General features: G+C 49.2%; 1 protein-coding gene across 3 annotated transcripts in view; it reads right to left on the reverse strand.

The window, feature by feature from the left end:
* Positions 1-833: 833 nt before the first annotated feature.
* Positions 834-16,723, reverse strand: part of CACHD1 (cache domain containing 1) — an 82,744-nt gene continuing 66,854 nt past the window's right edge. Inside the window, exons 14-28 of one of the 3 annotated variants that reach the window (XR_014853651.1) lie at positions 16,328-16,470; positions 15,563-15,744; positions 14,193-14,303; positions 11,334-11,456; positions 9,417-9,516; positions 9,200-9,316; positions 7,880-8,040; positions 7,210-7,296; positions 6,914-7,030; positions 6,169-6,320; positions 5,660-5,821; positions 4,667-4,744; positions 3,777-3,878; positions 1,016-1,353; positions 834-974 (exon numbers count right to left, since the gene is read on the reverse strand). Coding sequence is in view for 2 of the 3 variants with exons in the window: in XM_085067398.1 (XP_084923524.1) it covers positions 1,115-1,353; positions 3,777-3,878; positions 4,667-4,744; positions 5,660-5,821; positions 6,169-6,320; positions 6,914-7,030; positions 7,210-7,296; positions 7,880-8,040; positions 9,200-9,316; positions 9,417-9,516; positions 11,334-11,456; positions 14,193-14,303; positions 15,563-15,744; positions 16,328-16,470 (1,874 nt within the window). In the remaining variant the exon portion in view is untranslated. Of the gene's footprint in view, positions 1,354-3,776; positions 3,879-4,666; positions 4,745-5,659; positions 5,822-6,168; positions 6,321-6,913; positions 7,031-7,209; positions 7,297-7,879; positions 8,041-9,199; positions 9,317-9,416; positions 9,517-11,333; positions 11,457-14,192; positions 14,304-15,562; positions 15,745-16,327; positions 16,471-16,723 lie in introns of all 3 variants that reach the window. The other 2 variants (XM_085067398.1, XM_085067399.1) reach the window with 2 other exon arrangements.

A 16,723-nucleotide genomic window follows, 5' to 3' on the forward strand; every position in this document is an offset into this window, starting at 1 on the left:
GTGTGGAAAAGAAAGCATTCCTAATGTAAACACCGAGGCAGAGAGGGCTTCTTCATTTTCCCTTTGCAGAGTGGGGCACTGGATGCAGATCAGCTCCTAGGAACAGCTGTTTTCCTGGGAAGAAGCACTTCCCCAGCACAGACTGTACGTGGTACTCGTTGAGAATTGCTAACAGGTTTTCTCCCCTCCCTCCCCCCAAAGTTTCAAGTTCAATAAATAGTAGAAAAATAATCCTTTACTTAAAAATCTTGAGATGCATTGTCCAGGTCCTGCACAGCAAGGTGAGAGCAGGGAGTTTTCCACCTGCAGAGAAGCCAGCAGCCTTCCCCAGCTCTGGCTGGCACTCCTGTACTCTCCAGCTGCAGATTCCTGCTCTTCCAGTTAAGGAAACCAAATCAGCTCTGGCTCTTTAAACTCTCTCTCTCTTCTCTTGGCTCAGCACAACAGGGCTCCAAACTCCAGCTGCTGGATAAACTCCCAGCCCTGTTCCTGGAGGTCCAACGTGCCTCCTGCTCCATCTGTCTCCATGTTTTGGCAGGTCCATTCATCAAGCACGTTTTCCAGGCTGGAGCCAACCTTACACTCCTCAAAATGCAAAGCTCTGATGCCTCAGTTTGGTGGAGAAGCCTGTGAAGTTGTCCCTGGGGAGCAGCAGGACCTCAGTTCAGTGGGGAACTCCGTGAGGCTGTCCCTGGGGAGCAGCAGGGCCTCGTGGCTCTGGAGTGGTGGCTGTGGTGTCCTCAGCATGGTGCCAGCAGCCTGCAGGTGGTGGCTGGGGTGTCCTCAGCATGGTGCCAGCAGCCTGCAGGTGGTGGCTGTGGAGTCCTCAGCATGGTGCCAGCAGCCTGCAGGTGGTCGCTGTGCTGTCCTCCCTGCAGGTGGTGGCTGTGCTGTCCCCCTGCAGGTGGTGGCTGCGGTGTCCTCAGCATGGTGCCAGCAGCCTGCAGGTGGTGGCTGTGCTGTCCTCCCTGCAGGTGGTGGCTGTGGTGTCCTCACTGGTGCCAGCAGCCTGCAGGTGGTGGCTGTGGTGTCCTCCCTGCAGGTGGTGGCTGTGCTGTCCTCCCTGCAGGTGGTAGCTGTGCTGTCCTCCCTGCAGGTGATGGCTGCGGTGTCCTCAGCACTCAGCATCCACGGTGTGCACGGTGACAGCAGCCTGCAGGTGGTGGCTGTGGTGCAGGGGAGGGTGGTGCAGTCGGTAGTGGTGGAATTTGTGGCTCAGCAGAGCAGCTGTCTGGGGTGGCGTGTCCAGCTCCAGGTCCTCGTCGTGTGTCCCCACGTCCACGCCGGCCGACAGCGGGTCGTTGTTGCAGGGAGGGTTCTCGCTGTCCTCCTGGGGGCTCATGGTGCTGTAGCCTGGAATGCACAGCAGGATGGAGGATCAGCAAGGCTGGGTGCTCAGAATGCCCAGGGCTGGCTGGGCATCCTTCATGGAATCACATACAGAGGGATTATAAAGGGTAGGAAATAATTTTCTTACTTAATAGAACAAACCCTAACCAACTCATCCTCTCCTGAGTCCATAATGGATCCCTTTCCCTGCCACTCAGAGCTGGCTGTGTACTCTTTATGGAATCACACACAGGGTGCTTAGAGAGGGAATAAAACTATTTTCTTAATTAGCACAACAAAACCCAACGAACTCATCCTCTAAGTCCACAGTGGATCTCTTTCCCTGCCACCACTGCTGGGAATCTGTGATTTATGCCACCCCAAACAGTAACAACACCCACATGGTTCAACAGTTTGTAACAACAGAATTGCTGGCACTGATTTCACACCAAAACATAAAAGGTACCACCCCCAAAAAATCTGTTAAGATAGAAGCTGGATTTTTAAACAAACAATAAAAAGGTGTGATCCACTCCCAGTACTTCTACCTCTACCATCCACATCTCTCCTGGGAAGGATTCCCACTTATTTTATCTGCAAAGCAGCAGAATTTCTTCACCTCATCCTGTTGTGTTTTATTTTGAAAAGGATGAGAGCACTTTTCACCTGTTTGCAAAACCCAAGCACTTGTGTTTAACGCTGGTCAGCTTTCCATAGTTAACAAAATCTACAGAATGCACCTGGGAAGGATTCACACTGCAGGCCATGAGGTACTCACACTTCCAGCTGGGCTCACACACATGGAGCAATTAACTCCAGGCTCTCTGATGGCTAAAATATCTGCTACTGGAGTCTGAGAAGTTAAAATCCAGATCAGGAGTGATGAGACATAACACTCCCTGGGATAGCCTAGGGAAATGATGTCACTGGGAAGACAGCTAGCAGCCCTTGCTTTCCCAGAGACAATCCATCTCCTAACAGGTCCCTTGGAGATGTTCTGTCCCTTTCTTTGGAGCAGGTGCTCCAGTTCCTGGCAGATTTGCATTTATCCAAACCAGCTGTTCCCACTCAGACCAGAACAAAAAACTTCACCTCATCATTTTTAAATGCAACAACACAGATGGAATTTAAAAGGAGAAAAATCTTGCTTTAACAGGAAATAAATGCTTCTCAAAAATAATGGACTAAAGGCTGAGGAAGCATTGGTGCTCCTGAGCATCTTGGTCAGGTTTTCAGCTGGAGACACCTAAAAGGAGGGTGGTAAAAATAGCAGCTGAGTCCCCAAAGCTGGCTCCCATTTCCCATGCTCTGAGTCATGGCTCAGAGCTAGCAGGGAGGAATTGGGGAAGAAGCCTGGGCAGCCCTTTGAAGAAGATGGAATTACAGAAACTAAAAATAGCAGTGCCCATTCCAGATGGAGGTAGAGAGCTCCACTGCTAACCCAGGATGACTAAAAGATGGGAAGGATTTGTTGGGACTGCAAAATGAGCAAAGGGAGCATTAATCTGGCAAATCTGCCTCAGCACAGGTAATCTGGCCCCAAATCCAGGGTAATTCCTCCTAGAGCAAGATTGTCTAGGAGACATCTGTTCATCCACATTCCAAGGGTTTGGCTTTGGGTTTCCTGTCCCAATTCCATTAGTGCAGCCATTGTCCTAATGCTGGCCTAGGTCTGCTGTAAGGTGCCAGCCTTACAGAGCTGACAGCTTGCAGACTGCCTTGTCTAACCCTCCTCCTCTTCATTTCCTAATAAATTAAGCCTCCTCATGAGTCAACAGCATTACACCCTTCTAGCAGCTTTCCAGATTTAAGGAGATTTAGTCTCAGGGCAGGAGAGACACATCCCAACCCCCTGAACCTCATGGTGAGCAGTAGTTGTTTAAAAGTGCTGGAAGAGCATAGAATCCCAAATGGTTTGGGTTGGAAGGGACATTGAAGATCATCTCATTCCAACCCCCTGCCATGGCAGGGACACCTTCCACTGTCCCAGGCTGCTCCAAGCCCTGTCCAGCCTGGCCTTGGACACTTCTAGGGATTCAGGGGCAGCCACAGCTTCTCTGGGAATTCTATTCCAGGGCCTCAAACCCTCACAGAGAATTTCTAATATCTGATCTAATTCCCTTTCAGTGTGAAGCCATTCCCCTCATCCTGTCACTCCAGTTCCCTCTGGGGGAAGAATCTTTTCCCAATATCCAACCTGACCCTCCCCAGCACAGCTCCAGCCATTCTCTGGGATGCTGTCCCTGGTCACAGGGAGCAGAGATCAGAGCTGCCCCTCAGCAAGATGCTGAAACCCCCAGGGAGGTCTCCCCTCAGAGCAAACCGAGTGTCAGAACTGCCCAACAGCGAAGCAAAGCTTTTTATCTGGATTTAATTTTGGCTGCCTTATCCCCACCAAGCCCGAGAGCCCCCTGATCCCTGCAGGGATCCCAGAGCCCAGCACTCACCGTGGTCACTCTCGGTGCCCGAGCGGCCCCAGTAGCGGCGGCGGCGCTCCGGGCTGTGCGCGTGGCGCTCGATGACGGCCGCGATGAACCGCGTGTTGCTGACTGCGGAGACACCAAACACAGCTCAGGGCAGGCTGCACTGACACCAGCACACACTGCCCAGCCACGGGGGAGCAGAGCTGGCCTTTCAATGGGGAGCAGCTCAACATCCAGCCAAACTCCATCCCCTGGGCTGTGTCAGTGCTGAGGAACCTGTGCAGCACTGCAAGCTGACTCCAAAGGAAACAAACAGGGATGTGGAGAAGCAGTAGATGCAAGCCATGAAGCTCAGATATGCTTATTTATTCATCTTTGAGTGTTGACACAGCATCAGATCTTGGGCATTGTTTTAGTGAGGGCCTGGAGCCAGGGATGTGGTCAGACACTGGAGCTCTCCTGGAGTTTGGGTGCACCAGCTCCACTACAGCACCCAGCACCATGCAAAGTGCCGTTCTGACTGAATGGCAAAGAAGATTTCCTGCCATGTTTGCTGACCACACTTGCCAAACTTGGCTTCTGCTTTCCAAGGCTGAACAAAGGGAAGAGTTTTCCATACCTGTGCTGTCAAAGTGGCAATTTTTAAGCTGATCAGAGCTATTTCTGGAAGTGCTCATGACAGGGGGTTGTAAGGGACAAAACTCCTCCACACCTAATGGAGAATTATCTTTTAAAAGTGAAAAATGGGATTTTTCAGCATGACACTAAAGGTGCACTGGATGTTTGAATTAAAACATTGTTCTGTCATTTTCTACTGCTGATCAGCACAGGATCTCCTCACATATTCAAATCCAGTGTATTAAAAAACTGATTTAATGTCACAGTTTTTCACAGCACAGTGGTTTGGTACTTACTGATTCCTCTGTCTTCATGGCTGTCATCGTCCCTCTCGTCCCTATCATTTTCCAGGTTGGACATACGCACTGACATTTCTACACACCGTTACAAACAGAAAAACACAACTGGTCAGAGAAAAGTTCTGCACTGTTTTCCTGCCAGCTGTCACCCCAGGAACAGAGTGGGGTCTGGTCTGGTCTGGACTGGGGGTGCTCTTCTTCCAGCATGGATGGGGTTGAGACAGCAGGGAAATGCCACATCCCACCTCCCCTGAAAGGGACTTGCTGCACAGTTCTGTAGTGAACTGATTTAAAACAGAGCTGGGGGATGATCAGATTTAGAGGTAATTAGCTCTGATCACATTTCAATTTCCAGAGTGATTTGGGTTGGAAGGACCTTAAAGCCCACCCAGTGCCACCCCTGCCATGGGCAGGGACACCTTCCACTGTCCCAGGCTGCTCCAAGCCCTGTCCAACCTGGTCTTGGACACTGCCAGGTGTTCTCACCTCTGCATCTTTATCTTTCTACCAGTGTCCCTTCTCCCAGCCCAGTTCTGCCTCTCAGGCTTCAGTGGTTTTATCTCTCTATGCACTGACATTCCATGAACATCACATGGACCAAAACCAGGAAACCCAAGTGAAAAAAGCCACATCCCAAACCCAAAGCAAAAGGGTGTGAAAAGCGTGTCACTGCCAGAAGCTGCACAGAACAACCACATGCCATGGGTCTGCTGGGCCGAGCTGCAGAAAGCTGAGATTAGTGTCTGAGCTCTGGCCAAGCTCAGCTTATCTCCCGTTGGGTCTGGGCAGGCTCCCTGGGCAGCAGCAGCAGCTCTGGCTGTACCCAGGAGAGGGCAGCAAGACACAGCCCTGCGCCAGGCCCTGCAGCTCCGAACGGAACAAACCCGGGGAATAAACACCACAACAACACCACGGGGAGAGCTTTGGCATTCCTGCTCTCTTTGGGTTTTTATCCCCACCCTGTCCCTCATCCCCGAGCTGGTTGCTCACCCTGTGCTGCCAGCGGGGACATGTGCTGGTGGCTGCGGCGGTGGATCTGGTGGCGGTAGGCATACACGGCCAGCACCAGCACCATGATGCAGCCCATGATGCCTCCAGCCACAGGGCCCACCGGGGCACTCTTGATCATGTTCAGGGTGATCACCTCGTCTCCTAAAGCAACAGGGACAAAGCAGAGGGAGAACAACACCATCAGTGTGTTAAATCAACAGCTTGGAACGTGGAGAAGCTCTGTGAGGGTTTCTGGGTGCTTGGCTGTGTACAATGGGAATAGGAATAGGAATTCAGAGAGGATGCATCTTAAAGACAGGAATGTGGAGTTACACTCAGCTCCACATCAGGATTTTCAAAAAGGTGATATTCACCATGTGTTTCCTGCCTGGTGCACTCTGTGTGCTGGTTTAGCACTGGGCTAAGAGGGAAATGTTATGTGAAGAAGCTCCTGCATGTCTGGAACACGAACAGCCAAGGGCAGCAGCTGCTCAGAAAGGCTGAGTTACCTATTGCTCCCAAGTCATCAACGTAGGGACTCTTGGCTCCCACAATGCCACCAAAGCACTCCTTCTGAGGGGCACAGTAGGACTTGTCCAGGTGGGTTTTCCCATCGCTGTCCACCATGCACCACTCGCAGTCCAGCACTCCAAAGCAATCCCTGCACAGAAGATCCAAGGAAAGCCCAATTACCTTCCAATTCAACAGCTCTCCTTTGCAGAGCTCAGTCTGGTGTAGCACCACGAGACAGAGCGAAGCCAAAATCATCTGTAAAGCCTCAAGTACATGAGTTTAGCCAAAAAAGACTCCATGGAAGTGCCGAAGTACCACAAGGGAAGTTATATAGGGAAGCTGCATCTCCAGCATTCATTTTCCAAGTCTGTCTGCTTTGGCTTTTTCCTGCAGCACTCAGCCTGAGCAGAGGGAGAATCCTACTTGTAATTCCTCCAATAGCACATTTCTCAGTGTGGTGAGGTCTGGCTGCAGTTCCACCCTTTCCCTGCAGCCTTTGCAAGATGAAAGAAAGGATTTGGGAAGTCTGCTCAGAGCATGGTGTGTTTGACCCATCTCAGGTCCCTGCAGATTGCTCATAATGAGCAAAAATGAGCCCTCAATGCCAGGAGTAGAACCTCATTTTGCCCTAATTTTTCATTCCTGTATTTCTTTTTTTCTTTAAAACATGTAAGAAAGAACTGTTTCCGCTGGATTACTTCCACAGGAGCATATTCTGAGGGGTGGGGAAGGCCACCTTACCCACTCTCTGTCCTCTGGTTGCACTGGGTGTTGATGCACTGTGGCAGTGCATCCTGCAGGTTGGGATCGATGGCTGTGAAAGTCATGGGCTCCTGATGCACCTCACAGCTGGGATTCCTGCAGTGGAGCAAGGAGTGAAGCCTTGAGTTACCAAAGCACTCAAAGCACCATCAGTTAAAATAATCTTTACCTATTGTGTGTCATCTGCTAAACTGTATTAAAATCTCTGCCTCTGGGATGCCCTGCAGGTGAGCAGGACAAGGGAGGGGCTTGTTCCTGCAGGTCCCAGCCCTCACCTGCTCTCAGCGTTGGTCAGGTTGCCAGTGCACTCGTTCACCTCCAGTGGGCACTCACAGGGACACTCACACTCGTTCTGCTCCATCCTGCAGGGCAGCAAACATGGAAAAACCATCAGACACCATTGGGATTTTAACCCTGGGCTGCAGCAGCTCCCAGGGAAAAGATTGTCCAGTGACTCCTTCTCCAGGAACAGGGGTTGCTCTGCTCTGCACCAGGACTGAGGGTGACATGTCAGAGCCTCTGTTACCCAGCCCTGAATTCCAAAAGCAGGCAGTCCCTCAGATTGGGATGTGAGGATCCTTCCTGGCAGTGCCACAAACACAGCAGGATGGTGTGGGCAAAACCTCCCCAATCCCCTCCATGAAGAACTGCCAATCCACATGGGAATTTATGTGCCAGAAGAAAAGGACTGATCCACAGGGAGTTTCCCTTAGGACACTGAATTTCCCAGGGACTTCCATCTACCCAAACTCCTTGGGTTCAATTCTCTGCCATCCTAGCAGAGATACCCCAAATCCCTGCACCTCTTACAGGGAGCACAGGCAGAGCAACTCCTTTGTTTGCCCTCATTTTGCACTGATTTAACTCATGAACCAATTGTGTTCTTACAAATCTCAGCTCAAGGAAGAGGGAAGGAGTGTCCCAGCCCAGGGCCAGCCGTGTCACCTGTGGCAGTTGAGGCACAGCCTGTCCACCATGCTGCAGGCACAGAAGGCCAGCGAGTCGCAGGTCTCGTTGACGATTCCCACGAAGGCATTGGTGCCTGGGATCCTGGTCAGCCTGTACTTGGAGCAGTGGCTGCCGTGCACCAGGTTGGTCAGGTCACCCTGGGCAGAAACAAAGTGTTAAATGTTGTTTTAGGGAGCTGAGGAGTCTTCCCTTCCCAAGGGATCCTGCAGAGCTGTGGGGACATGAATTCGTGGGAGTGCCGCCCTCACAAAGGAGAGGCTGATGAAGGGGTGGGTGAGTTCTGCTTCCAAGATATTTCTGGGTGAAAAGACTTTGCTGAAGATAGAGAAGAACAGGATTAGCTTGTGAAAATGAGATGTGGCAGCAGAAGTGACATTTCCCTTCTTCCCACTGTGCCAGCCATCAGTGACCTCCACAGAGGCTCTGATGGGAGTCACCACCATGTGCTGAAACCTCCTGAGCCTTAAAAAAGCCACCACAGCACTGCCCAGCTCCTGCAGACTCCTTCCTGATTCCTTTTTACAGCTTCTGTTCTCTCCTACACCATTTCCTTCCCAATAAAACACTTCCCACTTGGCATTCCAAGTGTGGGGAAAATGTTTAAGCCAACCTGACATAAATCAATGGATTCTGACATGACTTGCAAATATTTTCAAACCACTTCCCCCTTCTCCTCCCAGTAATAATTGAAAAGTAGTATTTCAAGAGCAGCTTCTCCCACAGAGTGTAACAGCTTTGGAGTAATTCTGGAGGGATTTTGCCAGGGTGGATCTGTGGCTGTGAGGGATGACAGACCCTGGTTTAGACTCCTCACAAGAGGAAGCTCACATGGGATCCATGGGGAGCACAGAGCATGCAGGACACTGAAGATTTCAGTCCCACAAATGGCAGCCTGGGAATGAATGCTCACCAGGAAATGGATTTCTTTGGACACCTAAGGACAAGTTGTTAGAGACCTCACAGGAGGATGTGACGCTGGTCAGATCCAAAGCCAAACATCCCAAGCATAGCTGGAAAATCCTCACCCAGTGACAGCAAACTGCTGGCTGAGACCCTGCAGGCAGCAGCCACACTCAGCCAGGATCCCATCCCTAATCCCTGCATGTCAGTGGGCTCTGTCTGGGCAGCCTGGATCGCTGGGTTTGTGTTTGGAGAGGGGGAACAGAGTCCAACCCACACAAGGCTGGCTCCCAGCCCTGTCTGCTGATCCTGGCAGGCACTTGTGTTTCCACCAGGAGAAACCCAACCCAACCAAAGCACACTCAAAAGCAAAATCAGACAGAACAACAGCCTCACCACTAAGCTGGTGTTGAACTTGTAGAAGCGCTGCACGGTTCTGTCGCTGAAGCTGTTGCAGAGGTTTTTCTTCACGAAGTTCGGGTGGTTCAGGATGTCGTTTGCTACCAGAGGCTCCTAGGTGGGAAAGGCAGGATGTGATGCCTTTGGAATCAGCCCCAAAGAGCAGCTGAGCAAGCAGGGATTGCAGGAGTGAGGCAAGGGGAAGCAGGCAGACCTTGTGTGTGATGTGCTGCTGCTCCACGGGCGCGTGGCCCTTGGGGTCAATGAGGGTCGGATGTGCCACCAGGTACCCCCTGTCCTCCATGATGAAGCACCTGCACCCAAAACCACAGCAAGAACCTCCTGTTAGACCTCCTTAGGATTCAGGGAAATGGGGTGAAATCAAATGGGGTCCTAAAGGAGTTTTAAAGGTTTCCATTTAGCAGGGCTATGAAACAAATCCACTGCAAAATGCCTTTAAAGGATGTGTTGGGTATTTCCCTGAAGTTTTTCCATCTGTTACTGCTCCAGAGAGCCTGGGCCATCAAGGAGCTGAAAACAGAGCTGATTAAAAGCAGAAAGGAAAAGCCATCAGTGCATTGTCTGATTGGGAAAGATCCAGGAATGAACAGAGCCTAATGATCTTGGAAAGCTTTAATAGTTTATTAATTTACTACGTGCCTAATTAAAGAGAGATTTCACACTCTCCTTTAATGCCCTCCCCGTTCAGAATTCAATTTTAGGGGGGAATAAATCACTGTTGTTCCACTCTGAGCTCTTGCTGTGTGATCTCAGGGATGCGATGTGGGATCTGTGTCCCAATCCAGAATCCAGGCAGTTCAATCCATGCCTTTTTCCTCTCCTGTTTCCATGGCCACAGACAGCAGCACAGGATGGCACTGACATCAGGGACTTGGTGGCCACAGAAGGGACCTGGGGGACATTCCAACCCCACTGGATGTTCCCAAAAGCTCAGCAGGGTGGCAGCCACAGCCCTGGCACAGCAGGAATCCAGCTGGATCCAGGGATTCCCATGGGATTCCCATGGGATGTGTCAGGTACCCACAGCAGCTCAGGGGGAGCAGAGAGCAGGGAAAGCCTCTGTGCCCTTCAGAGGAAAACTTGGATTTTTTTGGGGGGCTTTTGCATTGGAAATACACATAGGGATGTGGTGTTTGCTCCTTTTCCTGACACAAAAACCTTAGGAGAGATACACTAAAACCCCCAAATACCTGCATTTATGCACAGACTGGAAGCATTGGATCCAACTTCTAATCAGAATGGTCCAACATTGAACAATATCCTCAAAATTCCTCATTTAGACAATGTAGAACAGAATAAAGCATTTGACCTTGTTGATCAGCAGCAGTTTTTACTGGGATTGAGCAATGCCAAACCAGAAATCCTGATTTGTTTATTTTCCTTTATGCACCATAAACTATATAGAAAAACACCCAAACCAGAAAAGAATGAAGGGTGACAAAAAACCACTTCCCTTCCCAAATTTAAGGTTTAAAAACAAACAAAGAAGCAACAGCAATGCCCAAAGCACATTATCAAGTTACTCCAGATCCAAACCAGAATTTATCCCACCCCCACGTGATTTTTCAAAAAAAGAACAATTGAGATACCCAGGGGTCTGACTGAAATTGGATACTCCAAATGAAACCAGACTTCTTCTGCCTAGGCTGTGCTCTGGATTTCTGAGAAAAACATCCCCAAAGTGTATTTTAATAATTGGAGTTAAAATAACTGAGATCCTGTATCATTCTTACATGCTTGCAGGAACTAAATAGGTAAAATGAAAACAAACAGAAGAACTGGGAAGTGTGTTCATTTAATGAAGAATGGTTTTTTAACCCAGAATTTCAAAGACGTCTAAATATAACCAAAGAAATCAAATCAAATCTGTTCTCTTCTGCTTTTGTAATCCTGCAGACTGTTTATTTAGCTGATGGCAGTTTGATCTGGAATAACAAAAACATCTACATAATCTTTATGAGAAGGACAAGCACAAGTTCTGCTGGAAATCAGAGAACACCACTAATGTCACAGAATCCTTGGATAAACGAAGCTGGAAACAACCTCTGGGTCATCTGGGTAAAGACAATAAATATTTGATTTCTTTCATGCCTGGCAGGAGCAGCTTTACCTGATTTTGTTCCCCCCATCTTGGTTACAAACTGGCAGCAGATCCATGAGGACTTTGTAGAAATATCTGAGGGTGAAGTCGATGCCCATCACAGCCACGGAGTGTCCTGAGGACATCTGGGCACTGCAGACAGGGGAAAAGGGAAATTCAGGGTAATAATAATTATAACAGTAATAATAGTAATATATAATATGACTAGTATAATAGTAATAATGGTAATAATGGTAATAATAGTGATACTAATAGTAGTAGTAAAAATAAAATGAAATAAAATGAAACAAAATAAAAATTTTTATTTATTTCATATTTTAGTTTGTCCCTTGTACAAGCAGCACAGAGACAGCCCAAGAGAGGATCCCACCCTCTCCCTGCACTCCTACACACACCATCACCACCTACAGACATTGAATCCTGAGCAACAGAAACTAGCATTCCAAATTCCCCACCCACACAAGCAAACCCAGGATGCAGCTCCTGCATTTCCAGCAGCTGGAATGAGTTACCTGCACCCCCTCCTGTGCTCAGCCCATCCCCAGTGTGAGGAATGGACAGGAAGGTGCCAGACTTTGTGCTAAATCCCTAAAACTCCAGAGTGTGGGAGTGATTATGAATGGCAGGCAGAAAATTAGAAGAAAAGAAGATTTCTCAGGGTGGGCTGTGAAAAGGATCCTGTGCCGTGGTGGTGTGCAGCAGCCTGAGGCTGCACTTTGTCCTTCCTGCATTCCTAACACCCCAGTTCTCCCAGTTTGCTCCCAGTTTGCTCCCTGCACCCCTGAGGGGCACAGCCAGCCCAGCCCAGTCCCCTCTCAGCCCTGCAGGACACAGAAGGATCAGCTCCAATCACAGGGCTGGGATTTGCACCCACTGCACCTCACACCTCTGACTTGCTGCTCTCCAGAAGTTACTTCTCTGCATTATTTTATCTCTGAAGACAGGAAAAAAAACCAGCTAGAAATAGAAGATGCTGGAAGACACAGCTGGGCTATTCAAACAGCTCTGGCCACCCTTCTCCATGGAAACCCAGCTCTGTTTCCTGGCCTGAGGTTTGTTTGCTTTCAAGAGGTGCAGTGGAGATGCAGTCAAATCTCAATGGTAAGTAGATAAATATAGATTATAAAAACCTGCATTTAACTGATTGTTGCCATTTCATGGGGAAGGAATGGGAGGAAGGATGGCAGGGAAGCAGCACAGACACATTTCATCTGTGACAAGGCATCAAACCCTGAAGTTCTGCTCTACCCTAACAGACATAAAGCCATCAGAACACTGCAAATATTTTAGCTTCATTTGGAAGCATTAAATCCTTCTGCTTTGCTGATGCCAACTGCATTAAACCACATCAGGTATAAATCTTCCCTTCCCAGCCTCCAAAAGAAGAAATAAGATCTCCACAAAATGGCAGTGAGAGGTGTCAGCTCTGGCTGCACTGATGTGGGTATTTAAATCCTCCCAGCAGTCTCTAATGCCAGAATTCCTGTCAACTCCACAGATTCCTCCCCACCCCTCTGGATTTTGAGCTCAGGCCTCTTTTGGGATTATAACCACATGTGACTATGAGCTCCAGAGGTCATATTTACCCAGGGATCACACTCACATCTGCCAAACTTTGTTTAACTGTTCTTTAATCATGTTCTAATAACCCACAGGAGCTTTAAGTTCTTAGAGCTGAGTAAACCATCCCTTGCTAGATAAAAATCAGAATTTTGATGAATTGCACTTCTCTCCTTCCAGAAGGGCTCATTTCCCCGAAGTGAATTCCTGTGTGAGAAGCACCAGGCAGGGAATGGGGCTGATCATGTTCCTGCCAAAACAGCCAGGCAGATGTCCCTGGGTGGGAAATCCCACCGAGCAGGGCAATCTCTGGGAAGGGCTGAGGAGCCATGTCCTGCTCTCTGCTGGATTTGGGGTCCCTGTTTCCCAGTACCTTTGGAGTTTGGGCTGTTGGGTAGGGAGCTTGGAAGAGATTCCAGGTAAAAACCAGGACAGGTAACTGCTGTTTGGGAAATTTGGGAGACAGCAAGGTTTGGTCCATGATTTATAAAGTGGGCTCCTTTAAACACCCTGCATCCCAAAAGTCAGCCTCAGGCTGGGGTCTGGCCAGGAGGGAGCTGGAACAGACACAGAGTGGCTCTCCAGGAAAAAGTCGTTTCACAGAATCATGGAATATCCTGAGCTGGAAGAGACTCCCAAGGATCATCCAGCCCAACTGCTGGCCTTGCTGCTCCCACTCATCCTGCAAGGGCACTTGGAGCTTCACAGGCTTTTCATCTTCTCCCTCCTGGGAGTTCCTGGGATTTCACCAGCCCAGGAGAGGAGCTCCCCAGTTTCTGGAGCATGGCCAGCTCTGTCCTTGACCCCACTGGTGGCCTGGCCTCTCTGTGCCCTTGGGTCAGCTTCCAGTTCCCTTCCCAACACCTCCCTGCTCCTCACAACCCCAGAGGTGTAAGGTGGGGAATTTCAGGAGATTTGGAGCTTAGCAGTCCTGAAGGAGGAGGATTGAACTTCCAGCAGGGAGGGAACACATCCCAGCCTGCCTGAGGAAAGCAATCCCTCTCCTCCTCCCAATTCCTTGCTCCTCATCTTCCTCCAGGAGCACATTCTCACCAATCAATCTTTTTTTTTTTTTTAATAGCTGTTATTACTCCTGTCCCAATAAAGCTACAGAACTCACACATTCCTATAAAATGGATTTCTCCCTGTGTTTCAATGCACCATTTCCACCAGGTCAGATCACATTTCACCAAAAGCACTTGAAAACCAGCTTTGCTTTTCAGCTCTTGAGCACACAAAGCCACCCAACATTTTTCTCTCTGATAACTGAGAGTCTTCTTGCCTGCCCCAAAGCTCCAAGCCCCTTACCTGGAGGAATGGACAGTGTGGCTGATGGTCACCACATACCCAGCCCCTCCCACATCCAGGTAGGGCCCAGTAAAGGTGATTAGTCCTGGATTGGCCACTGCATGCAGATACCTAAGGGAAGCCAAAAGAAATGTTCAGAATTAGGACAAAATTCTGGGACTTTGCTAAGACAGAATCCTTGACTTTCCCAAAATAACAAACACTGAATTCTGCACCCTGTGAAAAACAGGCCACCAAAGTAATGGTTTTTAATATCAAACAAGGACCTAAGCAGGACTGGGACTGCAATCTAACCCAGACTGGCTCAATAAATGGTCTCCCAGTACATCAAACTGCATGGAAAAAGCTCAGTTTACTTCTGCACAGAACACATTTAATGTAATTTTAGACATTTCAGAACAATACAGGACTTGGTGCCAGCAGAGCCTCAAACTCAAAGCAAACACTGGCAAAATGATTACATTGCAAGCTGAGGAGAAAAGACAGAACTGAGGCAAGAAAATGCAGAAGTATCAGGCAGTGAATATAAATTATAACCTCTTAAAACTTCCATCAGCATAAAATAAGCCACAATCTTGTCAAATACCTTCTTACTGGAAACAGGAAAGTTTGTAAAACTTTTGGAAAGGCTTTTCTGTAAGAAAAAGTGATCACTTTGCTCCTCCCTGCCCCAGAGCACCAACCCAAGAGCAGCTTAACCCACTTGTGCTTTACTCCCAGGGTGCTACTTGCATCTTCTTCCTCTAACTCTACAAATTTCAGGGAATACACATGTCAGGAGAGCTGCCAGGCTGGGATGTGTGCTTTTCCCAGGGTGGCAGCCCCTGGCTGGCTCCTTCCCACAGATCCCACCCTTTGGAACACACTCAGAGCCTGCTCAGGTCTCAGGCTCCCATCTGGAATGTCCCCAGCTCTTTGCCCAGATCAGATGCTGGTGCATAATTAATCCCTCCTTGAAAGCAGTGAGGAAATCCACTGTAAACAAACAAAAAGGCTCCAATATTAACAACCAAAAAGGGCCTGAGGAGCTCAAACACTTGTGAATTAGCTAATCCCTGAAGGGGATGCTCATTTTCTGAATATTTATGTTCCCATCTGCCATAGCTGGGCTATGAAACACCAACCACCCCACTAAATGAAAAAAGGCTTGAAATTAGAACCAGTAAATGTTTGAAATGGATGTATTGAAGCTCTGAGCCTTTTCCCAACGATGGAAACTTTTTTAACAAAAAAAAATTAAATTAAAAAAAAAAATTAAAAAAAAAAATTTAAAAAAAATTCTGTCAGGCTACAAAACCAACACCAAGTATTTTCCTTCCTGCCCCTCAGAGATGATTCAAAGCTTTGCTAAAGGGACCCTACAAACTCACCATTGTCTCCTGGTGGGATCAAAGGCTTTGTCCATGAGGGAGCCGGGGTAGATGCGCAGCACCCCATTGGGGGTTGCTATGTAACGCCTGACAATGTAGCTGTTGAGGCCACTGATCTCCATCTGGGTCATCCATTCATCCGTGCCGTGACTGGTCGCCATCACCTCGTTCCTCACAGAGAACTGCACAACAAAGGCAGGGCTGGCAGGGTTCCTGCAGCCCTCGCCTGGGGACATCACAAAGCTTCCCCCCCAGCCATCGGGGAGCATCCCAACTCAATTAGTTGGTTCAGGGGCTTCTCACACCACACATCCCCAGCAGATTGGTAGAAGGGAGTATTGGTGGTGTTAGATCTGTGGTTTTTAGTTTGTTTTTTTGTTTGGTGTAAATGTAAGTGACGTGCTGCTTGCACATCAAATAGAGATTTCTCATTTATGTGCCTAAGAACGTAATGGTATTTCTGCTAAGAATTTAGTGCAGCTTTAGTTTTTCTAGTGTTTATTTCAACAGCTGCTTATCGAATTATGTCCTGCTCCTAGGTTAGATGGTGGGAAGGAATTCCTGGCTGGGAGGGTGAGGTTGCTGTGGCTGTCCCTGGATCCCTGGAGTGTCCAAGGCCAGGCTGGATGTGGCTTGGAGCAGCCTTGGGTAGGGCAAGGTGTCCCTGCCATGGCAGGGGTGGGGTGAGGTGGGCTTTAAGGTCCCTTTTGGGATCCTGGGCAGGAGTGGGGCAGGAGGAGTTGTGCTGGTGTGCTGTGGGCTCACCTTGAGGCCGGGGTTGGCGATGAGGCGCGTGTTGTCGCTCAGGTAGGCTGTGTAGTGCTCCACCATCCGCTTGGTCTCGGGCTGGCTCAGGTGCTCGTAGGGGGAGGAGAAGCTGCCTGCAGACAGCATCACCGTGGGGCTCTCTGTAACACCCAAACACCAGCAGGGGAGGGTAAGCAACTGGACATTTTGCACAGTGAGGACATTTGGAGCACAGTAGGGTTCCTGACATGTTGCCCTTGTGGAAGGAATGACTCTGATCCTCTTCCCCACTCTCCCCAAAGTGCCCAACTCCTTCAGGACACTCTGCACTGGAAACATGGATTTTTCCACCCAGGCACTGCCTGAACTCAGGCTGCACAGGAAATCCTCCCCTTCTTGCTTCAAAACACAGAA

Source organism: Lichenostomus cassidix, chromosome 8 (genome assembly GCF_008360975.1).
Source record: "Lichenostomus cassidix isolate B80296 chromosome 8, HeHo_3.0, whole genome shotgun sequence".
NCBI classification, from domain to species: domain Eukaryota; kingdom Metazoa; phylum Chordata; class Aves; order Passeriformes; family Meliphagidae; genus Lichenostomus; species Lichenostomus cassidix.